This window comes from Rhinopithecus bieti, unplaced genomic scaffold (assembly GCF_001698545.2).
Source record: "Rhinopithecus bieti isolate Rb0 unplaced genomic scaffold, ASM169854v2 scaffold_2735, whole genome shotgun sequence".
NCBI classification, from domain to species: domain Eukaryota; kingdom Metazoa; phylum Chordata; class Mammalia; order Primates; family Cercopithecidae; genus Rhinopithecus; species Rhinopithecus bieti.
The window spans coordinates 208147-221750 of record NW_016804150.1 but is presented as its reverse complement, the minus strand read 5'-3'; the positions used below and the strand labels follow the sequence as shown (position 1 = coordinate 221750).

At 33.5% G+C, this 13604-nt stretch overlaps 1 protein-coding gene across 1 annotated transcript in view; it reads left to right on the top strand.

The window, feature by feature from the left end:
• The window catches only part of ZC2HC1A (zinc finger C2HC-type containing 1A), a 55939-nt gene extending 43163 nt beyond the window's left edge, over positions 1-12776 (top strand). The window contains exons 8-9 of the mRNA XM_017866856.1: positions 8284-8391; positions 12404-12776. Of these exons, the coding sequence (XP_017722345.1) occupies positions 8284-8391; positions 12404-12569 (274 nt within the window). The 3' untranslated portion in view covers positions 12570-12776. The remainder of the gene's footprint in view (positions 1-8283; positions 8392-12403) is intronic.
• Positions 12777-13604: the final 828 nt, after the last annotated feature.

The window sequence follows — 13604 nt, the reverse complement described above, 5'->3', positions numbered from 1 at the left end:
GATTATCAGTAGATCAAGTAGTTGAAAAGTAAAACATTTTTGTCTTTTAATGGTAAGAAACTGATCTGATTTATTTTCTTCTCCAATGAGTTGACTCATTGGATGGTTAAGTGAAGTATAGACATAACAGTATGTGCTTTAATTTTACAAAGTCATTTTACCATATCACAGAGAATTGGCCTCCATGTTAGGTAATAATGTTTGTTCATAGTGTTGTTTATAGTTTCACTTACAGTTGATCATAGATTAAAAGCTGATATTTTTCAGTATTTCTATAGTACTGGCAATTTTGTCAATTGGCAATATTAAATTGTACTGACACGGTATTCCTAGATAGGGCGTGTAAAGCTGGCTGGTATAATGAAGAGAGGCGCTGACCTTGCAGTTAGAAGACTAGATTTCTACATCATACTCTGCCACTAAATAGCTTTGGGCATGTATCTCTTTGTCATGCTGTGACATGTTGTCTGACTGTGACAACATCTGTGACTCTGCTTAGACCTGGACAATTGATCCAAGAAAATCTGACCAACATACCTGGTTAGTAATGGAAAATACGCCTTTGCCAGCAAGCAGAGATTTTGAGTACAATAATTTTGTCAGTTGTGCATTGCTTATAATGCCATGAAGAGTACATAACTTTTTTTGGCTGTCCCACATCATATTTCACTGTCAATCATCTGTTCAAATTCTGATTGTCCATTCTGTATAAGATCCTTACAGATTAAAGGAAGATTTCCAGCTACTGGAAAGAGAGTGGTGGAGCTCATTTCTACCAATATATAACTATATTAACTGGAACATTATAATGTTACTATATTAAATTAGAACCATTCATAGCTGTCTATTTAGTCACAGAGTTCCTTTTTTTTTTTTTTTTTTTTTTTAAAAAAAAGAATTAGTGAAGTAATGATTTGTTTCTCTTGCTAGATTGTAAGCTCCATGATGGCAAAGACTATGTCTGCCTTGCTTCCATTTGTAACTAAAATCTAGCAGAATGCCTAGGCTAACAAAAAAATTTTGGTTAATAAGTGAAAAAAGATAAATTAATTCCCTCATCTGTTAATCTATAGGCACGTCATAAAATTATCATCTGGTACAAGTGAAAGAATTACTTGAAGTTTGTATGACAACTGTTATTTCGATTTATACAGATGATTCAGATTGGATAAAGTTTGAATTAAGACATTTGGTCAGGTGTAACGCTCAATAAATTGAGCATTCACTGAGATTAGTAAATGCTGTTATTTCAGTGGATTGCAATTGTTTAAAGTCTGCTGTATGTAATCTTTATTGTGGTCCACTTTAATCAGGCATACCAGTGATCTGTAATATAATCATGCCATAAAGAAATTTATTTTTGCACTCGGAAAAATTCTCATGTGTTTGGTTGTTTGCTTCTAGACAGTTTGTGGATTAGGCCAGGTGCAGTGGCTCACACCTGTAATCCCAACACTTTGGGAGAGTGAGGTGGGAGAGTTGCTTGAGCCTAGGAGTTTGAGACTTGCCTGGGCAACATAGCAAGACCTCATCTCCATTAAAAAAACAAAAATAAAAAACCTTTAATATAAAAAAAGCAATCAAATCAATTTCTAGGTCAGTTTTAACAGATATGCTTAAAAAACAACAAAACACACCCAAGTGGAAAGTTTTTCCCTTCTTCTAAAAGATGATTATCTTTTTTTTTTTTTTTTTTTTTGAGATGGAGTTTTGCTGTTGTTTCCCAGGATGTAGTGCAATGAGTGATCTTGACTCACTGTAACCCTGCCTCCTGGGTTCAAGTGAGTCTCCTGCCTCAGCCTCCCCATTAACTGGGACAGGTGTGTGCCACCATGTCTGGCTAATTTTGTATTTTTAATACAGATGGGTTTTCACCATGTTAGACTGGTCTCAAACTCCCGACCTCAAGTGATCCACTCACCTCGGTTTTCCAAAATGCTGGGATTACAGGTGTGAGCCACTGCACCCAGCCAAAAGATGATTATCTTTAATTCCAGGAAATTTTAGAAGTATAATGAATCACAGATCTTTTAAATAAATATTTCCCCATTTGAATTGTTTCCTAGAGTTTACACAGTTGTACCTTATTACCAGTTTAAATGGATAGCTCAGTTAATAATTTTCAGTAGCGAAATTATCATATATCAAAGATTAGTTACTATGAAAAACACGTTTACTTTGGAGATCAACTGTAATACACATAAAATTAGAGCAACCAAAGGCATGTATGGAGCATTTTTTAATTTAAAAAATTGTATTTTGTTTCTCATACCTTATTAAAACGTTAAGAAGTAAATGTCTTTAGTTTTGAGTACATTTTATATGAATAGGAAACATGCTGTTTTCATAATCCAGTCTTTTGATGTGTGTGAATTGAATTTGTGTGCAATGTTACGTAAATTTTATGAGCTTGTTTTTTATTGTTGATCTAGAAATGCTTGTGATAACCTAGAATTCAGAGCTTGGCTTCTTATGTGGGTAACAATGATTGAAGATTTTGGATAGGGAGCTAACTTTGCCATGGAATTGAGGTACTAATTATTTGTGTAGGATTGATGAATGTAGGATCAAAAGTAGAGGTATGACACATTTCACAACTGCCTTAGAGTAGGGGGGTGTTCAGTCTTTTGGCTTCCCTGAGCCACACTGAAAGAAGAATTGTCTTGGACCACATATAAAATACACGAGCACTAATGATAGCTGATGAACTGGAAAAAAAAAAAAAATCTCATAATGTTTTAAGAAAGTTTATGAATTTGTATAGGCCCCCATTCAAAGCCATCTTGGGTGGCATGTGGCCTGCGAGCTGCAGGTTGGACAAGATTACCTTATAGCATCATAACTACAGTGGTGTCCAAAGATACAAAATACCATCGGGTAAATTCTTTCCCAATATTATTTCAGAAATCATCTTTTTGTTATATCTCAATCTACAGTACTTGCTACACTCCTACAAGGTACTTAGTAAGCCACACTAACATTACTTATTTCCTAAGTGAATTCACTCTCCTGGTATCAACAGTAAACGACTTTTCCTATGTTAAAGTTTATTTCAAATCATGGATAGGTTGATGTCGTCACCATACTCATTCAGCTGTGAGTATTTTGAAGGCCTGCAAAAGTATTATATGTGTAAAATCTTGATTGTTATTGAGATTTATAGATTTTGTTTTTGATAGCCTAATGGCAACTTAGAATACGTTATTAAGTCATTTTAGCCTAAAAATAGCATTCATTAACTTTCAGCCTAAGTAACATTTGAGTTGTGAATGTACATGTGTGTATATATATGCACACACATAAATCGAATTGAATGTTACAGGTACGGTTCAAATCATTATTGGAACGTGTCCTTCAATTAGGTTTTCAAAATGTGAAAATATTGGCAATCTTTTTATGTATGTAATATTTCCATTAGATAATTACCTTTCAATTAGATAATTACCTTTAGATTTTATTATATTTTACACATCTTTCTTGAACTGAACTTTATTGTATCACTTGTAGGATTTGACCACATATAAAGACGAATATGTTTTTAAATATAATAATAATTTTCTAAATTTTACTTCATAATTTTTTTCTGAGAAAGAAAAATTTTTACTCATTATTTCCAGAATCATAGATGCCTTTTCTTAGATAACGCAGCTGGAACAAAAATGTTTTGATAATTAGAGGATTTAGAATAAAAGCTGAATGTTTAATTAAAATTCCGCAGTAGATGGCTTTCTTAGACTTTAACAAATTAAAAAACAAATTTTAATTTAAAAATTTAGAAATTTTACTTAAATAGATCTACTATTACATGAAGCGGCTGCTTTTAAGAACTTTAAATCCTCAGCATAAACAGCCACCACCACGCTTGCAAAGTATTATTATCAACTTTTCACAAAGGCCTGCTATGTATAAGCTACTGAAAGGAGACCAAAAATTAATAAAATGTGTCCCCTCCTCTTAGATATCTGTAATCTAGGAAAATGAAGCACACTCCTTTTCAGAGCACTAAACTCCATAAGAAAAAGCATACAGATCTATCTTATTTACGCACCACACTCCTCAGATGTAGGACAGTGCCTGACACATAAATATGATGCTCAGGGTTTTATAGGGTCAGTGAGTAAGTGAAGAAATGAGTGAACAAGTATCTCTTAAAAAGGACTGGAGGCTTTTAGAGTTAACAAGGCAATGATGTGTGTATTCCAGTAAGGCAAATAGCATTTCTTTGCCTAATTTCGTAATTCAATTTTCCCTGGCTTCCTACTATGAGCTAAGATGTGGTTGGTGATAGTTTATATGATTCAGTTATTTGGTTGGTTGACTTAAAACAGTGACAATATCCCTACAAACCTGCAGTTTGCCTGCTATCCTCTAGGGGAGATCCTTGTAATAATTTTGGTCAAAATGTGTGTGTGTGTATAGCATATTTAGATGGAATGGCCCCCTTACGCATTATTACATGTGATTTTTTAGAATTCGCATCCAAAGGTTTTTTTTTCCATGCCGATCCTGTTTTTTACTTTGGATGTCATTTCAGAAATAAAGTCACTTTTTTGTTAGAAAGCTTAGTGGAGTTAGAAAGTCATGATGGGTAAATGTAATTATCAATTCCTTATTTTTGGAATTTTAAAAAAGCACAGAAATAAATTTAGAATAGAGAAAGAGTTTCTATGAATTCAGGGAGGAAGAAAAATCGTTTGTGAATACAGCAATTCAGTTCACTTATAGGCCTGCATGATTTTTTTTTTTTGAAATAGATGTGTCTTTCTAAGTTTCTTCATTGGATTCGGCATTGCCCTGTGTGTAATATTTAACATTTGTTTGGATGTGTAAGGTAGCCTGTGTAGTCAGAATTTCAGACTAATAATGAACATTGTATGAACTCTCTCTGAGGATCTTTTGGAGCATTAGTTCTTACCTTGACAGTCAGATAAATTAAGGACTTGGGGAAAGTAGATTTCGGATAAACCAAGAAATAATGTCTTCAAAAAAAAACTTTATATAAAGAAACAGTAGGCATCGGGCCTTATGGGTACAAGCCTTTATATATTTTTAATAGTAAATATGGACAATTAGGCCCCTCACTTCGCACGGGAGACTTGTGCAAAAGGTTGTATGACAGTGATGCAAAATCAGACAGTGCCATCAAACAGACATAGGTTTTAGCCTATTACAAGTAAGTATATTGTAATTCAGTTTGGTTATATTTTCAAGATATTCCTTAAAAGCTTTTATGTAATGGAATAATGTAAGTTTTACTGTCTACTTAAAAAAAAGTTTAATAATTTCTAAGCCCAAAATGTGTTGAATAATCTAGGATTTAAAACATTTTGATTTTTAGTAAGCATTTCTGTTGTACTAAATAAAACTGTTTTTAGATTATACATTTATTCCATTAAATATTAATTTTTGGTGATTTTAAATTGCAGTCTCATTTAATTGTTTTTTATGAAGTCTTTTAGTAGTAATTAGGATTTTTTAAATAATAGTTTTAAAAGTAGAGTTTGGGAAAATAATGTCTCGTACAGTTTATAATATTGTTAGATTATATTTTAGATAAGCATACTGTGAACTATTATAAAAAGCCCGGGAAAAGAAAAGATTTTAGGAAACTTTCAATCCAAGGGTCCTTAGTCTTTTTGTTAGATGGTTGTAAATTCCACCTACAACCGGGAAAGAGTATGACACTGCCAAAGAGTCAAACTCGGGAAAGAGTATGACACAGCCAGTTTTGACTTGGCTGGCTGAAAAGAGTGTGTGGCAATGGCAGTTGCTTTGAAACTCTACAGCATGAGCTTTCAAGGTTTACTAATTTGGGTCTCAATTCTAGCCCGCATTTTAAGTATGATTTTAGGACCTAAAAATTAATTTACCTATTAATGGTGGAAAATGTTAAACAGAGTAACTTAGTTAACTTTTCAACCAACACCTACTACAGCAGTCTGCTCAGTATATATGTATGAAAAGTAATAATAAATTCAACTAGGTAAATAAAAATAGGAGAAGTCTTTAAGATACTAGCAGCAGCCATTTGCTGTTTTTAAGTAGTTAGTGATAAATCTTAGCAGGTAGAGTTTGTGCCGTGAGCCGTTTTTCATTTTGCTGATTCTACTGTCAGAACCCTCTGATGCAGATCTCACAGTAACAGTGACTAGCAGTAAGATGGATTAAGTAGAATTCCAAAAATAAACCTTCTTAATTATTAATGAGAGTTGTAACAGGTAGATTCTAGATACAGAGTTAAGAGTAATGCTTTGCAGATTCTGAACAGAAAGAAAAATTTGTGGACTGTGTAAGAATGGGGCAAGATGTTTTAAGTGATCAAGGCCATTCTAGATGTTACTAAAAATAAATGACAGGTATTTAATATTGGTAGCTATTAATGATGATAATCTCTTATATTTTCCTCTAAATATAAACATTTTGAACAACCTCAAGTTACCCATATGGTGACATTATGTGTATATATTCATGGATGTGTTTGTATTGTTTGTATATTTCATTCACTTAAGATGATTCTATAGCCCCCCCCCCAAAAAAAAGAGTGTTCTTCCTATTAAAATTCCATTCTTTGACAGTGATTCCCTAGAGATTGAATTTCTAGAAAGAGACTCTAGTAGTTCTACAACATCCCAAAAGAGGCTATACACAAGAGTAGAGTAAACCTCATGAATGAACTTGGAGTGTGCATTTGAAGAGGTGCAGGGCATTCCATTCATGCACCAAAGTGATTCTTTGCTTGTTGAAGTTTAGAAGTAATTTAAAGAAGTAACCATGCAAAGCAACCACTTTGAATGACAGCATTGTATATTGAATATAAGTTCTGTAATATAGCCCACTGAAGTTCAAGTACTGCTGTAGCCACATAGTAGCCTCACAATTTATATAATCTCTTTGAACATGCTTCCACTTTAAAATGGGAATAATATCTTCTGAGATTTGGGGGACATTAAGTAAGGCATGTGTAGTACCTGGCTTCATATTTGTCTTGTAGTGGTTGTTTGAAAAATAGTGGATGTTATTACCTTCATGTATTTTGGAAGCAGCTATTTACAATTTTAGGGTACTCTCTCCTACTTTGCCATGCAAGTAGAGTAAGAAGAATTTCCACTGAAGAACCTCTAATCTGGAGGTATTTTTTTAAAGTATTCTACTGTTCATATAGCACAACACTGCTCACCTGTGAAATTTAACGATTTGGTTAAAGCTCTATAGAGAGGAAGGGAACTATGCTTTAATGAACGTCTAAATCCTAGCTTTGGAACATACTAGCAGTGTCACCTTGGGTAAGTTACTTAGGGGTTCTTTGCCTCATTTGTCTTATCTGTAAATGGAGTTATTAATGCTACCTATTTCATAGGATTATTAGGATAAATAAATTTCTATGGACAAAATAGTTAGAATTGTACTTGACATGGAGTAAGCACTATTATACAAATGTTAACTTGTAGTGGCAATAACAGTAGTGATAGTATTAACATCAACTATCTAAATGTTTATATGAATTGTACTTTTTATCTCATAACCTTTCTATAAGTGATCATTTTATAAACAATGAGACTCAGACTTACTGTCACGACACTGTAAGTAGCATTGGCATTTGAATCTAAATTCATTTGAATTCCCAAGCCTCTACTTTTAGTGTTATATCATCATCATTTAGCTTTCTAAACCTTCTTTGATTCTTAAAGTTTCAAAATGGAGACTCATGGATGATCCACCAGAAGTCCCTCTGATTTCGGATAGCCCAGGCTGTGCAGTTGGTAAAATTAAATCTTTAAAGGGAATATTATATTAACTCATTTATTTTAGTTGCTGCTTTTTAGAACTTTCATAAATTGAGTATTATTATTTAATGTGACTAGCAAAAAATTCTTTTTTTAACTACATCGTGTATGCTTAGAATAATAATGAAACTTGTGTGTTTATTTAACAGTTATCCATAACCATTTATCAGAATATATGTTTTGAGGGAAATATAAATTTAAACTGTTTTTAAAAATGTGTCTTTCAGAATGATTACCTTATAAATTTCATGTAAAGCATATATACATATTTTAGTTGATTTTATTTACTATCAGAATAGTGTTAGTAAGTGCAAAATGCTTTGGTTTATCTTTAATATTAACTGCTATTTGCTTTCAGATTTAAAATAATTATTGGGACTTTAATCTTTTGAACTTCTCTGAAGCTTCTAAGTATTCTTTCTAATCATGTGAGTAGGTAATTTGAGAAATGCATGCTCACTGTTCAATACTTTTCCATTATTTTTTCTCTTTTTCATAGAGCTAATGTCAAACCTCGAAATTCCACACCGCCTAGTTTGGCAAGAAATCCTGCCCCAGGTGTGCTTACAAACAAAAGAAAAACGTATACTGAGAGCTACATAGCCAGGTATGTTTAGCTCTGCTATCCTAATAACTAAAATAAAAATGAGTATATGATAGTTTTCCAAGGACCATATACAAAAGTAAGTAACAAGCTATTTGTAGAAAACCTGATTTTTTTTTCTTTTAATATGGCTTTTAAGATGTACACCTCTGATGGATTTGGGCAAAGTAAACTGAAAACCTTCCGTAAAGGATTAACCATTCTACATGCCACTAAGAACATATGTGATTTATGGGAGGAGGTCAGAATATACACATTAATAAGAGTTGGGAAGAAGTTCCAAACTTCATGGATGACTTTGAGGGGCTTAAGACTTCAGTGGAGGAGGTAACTGCAGATGTGCTGGCAAAATAGCAAAAGAATTAGAATCACAAGGGAAGCCTGCAGATGTCATTGAACTGCTGCAATCTCACGATAAAACTGGAATGGATGAGGAGTTGTGATGACTCACGCCTGTAATCCCAGCACTTTGAGAGACTGAGGCAGGTGGATCATCTGAGGTGAGACTAGCCTGGCCAACATGGTGAAACCCTGTTTCTACTAAAAATACAAAAATTAGCCGGGCATGGTGCACGCCTGTAATCCCAGCTACTTGGGAGGCCAAAGCAGGAGAATTGCTTGAACCTGGGAGGCGGAGGTTGGAGTGAGCTGAGATGGGGCCACTGCACTACAGCCTCGGTGACAGAGCGTGACTCCATCTCAAAAAAAAAAAAAAAAAAAAAAAAATAGTTTCTTGATATGGAATCTACTCCTGGCAAAGATGCTGTCAACATCGTTGAAATAACAAAGGATTTAGAATATTTCATAAACTTAGTTGATAAGGCAACAGCAAAGTTTGAGACAGTTGACTCCAATTTCAAAAGAAATTCTGTGGGTAAAATGTTATCAAATAGCATCACATGCTACAGAGAAATGATTCATGAAAGGAAGTCAATCGATGTGGCACACTTCATTGTTTTATTTTAAGAAATTACCACAGCCACCCCAACCTTCAGCAGGCACCATCCTTGATCAGTCAGCAGGAATCAACATTGAGGCAAGACCCTCTACTTGCAGAAAGTTTACAACTCCCTGAAAACTCAGATGATTGTTGGAATCTTTTAGCAGTAAAGTATTTTTAAATTGTGTACATGTATACATTGTTGTTTTAGACATAATACTGTTGCACACTTTAATAGACTACAGTATAATGCGAAATTGTATATGTACTGAGAAATCAAACAAATTCATGTAATTTGCTTTATTGCAATATTTGCATTTTAGCAATGGTCTGGAACCAAACCTGCAGTGTATCTAAGGTATGCCTCTACATACCTTCTTTATAACATAAAAACTTTAATATCATGCAGCTGTCTTGTACAGCTATCTGTTCTCCTCAAAATTAATGTATAAATTTAGTGAAATTTTCAAATGAAATTCACGCATCTTGACAAGTTGTTTTCAAAATGTATACAAAGCACAAAAGCCTAATATTAGCCAGGACAAGTTAAAGAGAAAAATGTGTGAATGATGTATGAAGCCACAGTAATTAAGATGTGATACTGATTCAAGAATAGACAAACAGAACTCTATCAGAATGGGGTGGTAAGCAAGAGATCCCAGCCTCATAAGTAACTGGAAATTTGCCACATTTCAGAACTAGCAGTACAGATTTGGGAAGTGGGAGTGCTGGGCCTATTGGACATCCGTCCATATGTAGAGAAAAACTTTCTACCTCATGTCAGGTATAAAAAAATCAGTTACATGTGAACTAAATTAGGCCTAAATGCAGAAAGGAAGGCTATCCAGATTTTACAATAAAGCAGAAGAAAGTCTCATTTTCATCTGACTTAGGAAAGGATTTCTTGAATAATTTAGTGAATGCAAATTGTATGGCAAAAGATTGATATATTTGATCCTATTTAAAGGAAAACGAGTGCTGTAAATAGCTCCATGGATAGAATGAAATAGCATGATAGCTTGAGAGAGAATACTTACTATATACATAAATCAACAAATTATTATCTAGGAATTGTGGGGAATTTTTACAAATAAAGTTTTAAAAAACTCATACAGTAGAAAATGCCTTTGGGTTTTGGTGGAAGTAGGGGATAGGGAATAGTCAATTCACAGTAGGAGAAATCCGAATGGCAAAAATAACACAAACATGTGAAAAGATATTCAGCCTTACAAGCAATCAGGAAATGTACATTATATCAGTGGTAGGCTACCATCCATTTCACTCTCATCAGGTTAGCAAAACCAAAAAACTCTTGACAGTACGAATTGTGTTAGAAAATGTAAGACATCAAGAAACCTCATATACTACTATTGAGACTATAGATTTGCCAGCCACTATGTAAAGAAATTAGGCAATATCTAGTTAGGTGGAAGTTTTGATATTTATTAATATTGGTAGGTGTGTTGAGTTCCTTGAGTGTGTATACTCTAACACTGAAATGACCTTTTATTTTTTGAAATAGTTCTTACATGTATTGTTGACAATAAAGCTGATGTATTTCCCCTTGGTACTCTTTCTTGATTGGGGTTATGTCTTCTAATTCATTAGTGGGTCTTCTTTGTGGTTTAAATAAATTATGCTTATGCTATAAATTTGCTCTCAGTATCTAAGGTTATATTTCTTGATGCAGGACATTTAGCCTTATTTTTGTCTCTTTTAGATCCCTAGTGCCTTTTATTAGAAAGTTCAGTGTTCATTTGTTTGTTTGTTTTTGTCACTCCTAAATTGCTTGTATGAAAGATGCACTCAAACTGGGGAGCACCTAGAATTCTTCGATAACTACCTCTGTGGATGTAAAAAGAAATTTATTTTTTCCAGCAGTGTCATGCTTATAATTGTCCTAGCAATGAAGAGTTCCTTTTCTGGGGACTTTAAATTAAGTATCATGTTCTCAGAAGAACACATGCCAGGAGGGAATGTAAACATATTTCTGTAGGAATCAAATAGCTCTTCTTCCAATTAATTATTTCATCAGTAGAATCTGGATTTCTTTAATGACTGACATTTGTGATAAAACCTTTATAATCTCAAGCTTTTTGCTCTAAAATGTTGTTACGGTGTATAGTTCATCTAGCATCTATTTTACCTTTATTACTGTTTTGTTAGTAGATAATAGAGACCTCCCTGTGAGGGCATGCATAAGAGTTTATTATTTATTGCATCACAATAAGTTAATATCATTAAATAATAAAATTAAAGTAAATACTAGAGGCATCACCTCACAGTCCTTGTGACCAAGGAGAGAGACTTGAAACCTAAGGATCTCTTATCTTTCTTCAGGGTTAGGTTCTAGTTTTCTCTTTAGAGATGGGTTTGCAGAAAGGACATCATAAATGTTCATTCTGCTCCCAGTGTAGTAAATTCCTAGCAGGAAGAACAGATGGAAAGTGATGTGGTTTGGATTTGTGTCCCTGCTCAAATCTCATGTCAAATTGTAACCCTCAATGTTGGAGGAGGGGCCTGGTGGTAGGTGATTGGATCATGGGGTTGGACTTCCCCATTGCTGTTCTTGTGGTAGTGAGTTCTCACCATATCTGATTGTTTAAAACTGTGTAGTACCTGCCCCTTCTCTTTTTTTCTTCTGCTCCCACCATGTAAGACATGCTTGCTTCCCCTTTACCTTCTGCTGCTGTGACTTTAATTTTCCTGAGACCTCCCCAACCAAGCTTTCTGTACAGCCTGCAGAACTGTGAGTCAGTTAAACCTCTTTTCTTTATAATTTACCCAGTCTCAGGTAGTTCTTTATAGCAATGTGAGAACACACTAATACAGAAAGCGTGGCTGCATTTAGTCATGATAAATTCTCATAACACAGATAAATATAATGTTAAAGAAAAAAATGTTAGAATTATAGTATTTACTAACAAGGATTTTTTTTAAAAATTTGAACTAGAGGAATATTAAAAATGAGATTAAACAGGATAATTGTTAAATTTATGCCCTGTTTATCCAGGGTTATGGGTTGAAAACTACTGATATGATCTTTATCTTTTCATTTTTTTGTTACTTTTTTAGGCCAGATGGAGACTGTGCATCTTCCCTTAATGGTGGAAATATTAAAGGGATTGAAGGAAATTCACCTGGAAACTTACCAAAATTCTGCCATGAATGTGGGACTAAATACCCTGTAGAATGGGCCAAGTTTTGCTGTGAATGTGGCATTCGAAGAATGATTCTATGAATAGAATCTCAAAAAAAAAAAAAAAAAGCCAAGTTCAGAGTTTATGATTATTGCTGCTTGGACAGCTAGAGCACATCCTTTACTTTGTGCTAAAAATACTCAAAATACCATTTCCAGTAATTTTGGAGCGTCATCTTTTGGCTATATAATGTGTGTGTGTTTATATGTGTATATATACTGTATATAATAAATATCTGATACCCCAGATTGTGTCATTCAAGGAAATATTCACTTAACTGTCAGAAAATAATTTCAGATGGAACAATTAATTTAGGTGTTACTTTTCTGTTGTTGTTAAAGCACATTAAGTACATTTCCACAAACTCTCATACTCTAGTGCTTAGCCCTTCAGGCTTTAGGATAATTATAACTTTCAGCAAAAAATTTGAATAAACATTTGTATTATTGGTGCCTATCTTCAGATAGTATCATAGTAGGATAGATGCTGGGAATTTTGTAATGGAAGAGAATGGTTTTAGCTACCATTAGGTATGTAAGGTCACTCCTGTAGAGCATGTCAACAAATTATTTTATAAATCCTAAAAACTAAGAGAAAAAAATCCTCTGTTATGTAATGTAAACATCCTACTCGTTTTGTAAAATGTAATTATGCAATTTCCTTTTCAAAACACAGGACTAAAATACAAATCTATCTTATTCTATTTATAACAGACTTTTTTTTTACTTCTGTATGCGTTGAACATATTTTTTTACTTCCAATTGTTTCTAGATTTCACTTTTTTCTTCCTTTTCCATAACCCATGAAGATAGTTTTAATTTGCTAGTTCATTTTTGCTGTATTTGAAAATGAATTATTTAATATAGAAGGCACTGAATTCCCTGCAAAATCTTACATGTTTAAAAACATGTAATTGTATCTGAATTTAGAATAAATTATGCTAATGCATCTTAAAACAAATAACCTCACCTAATCATAATAGTTGTGGTAACCTAATCATTAGTGCAGAGCATGCAGATAAAAAATATTTGAAATTTTTTTTTCTTGGAAGTAAATGTAGTTATGAGTAGGTTAAG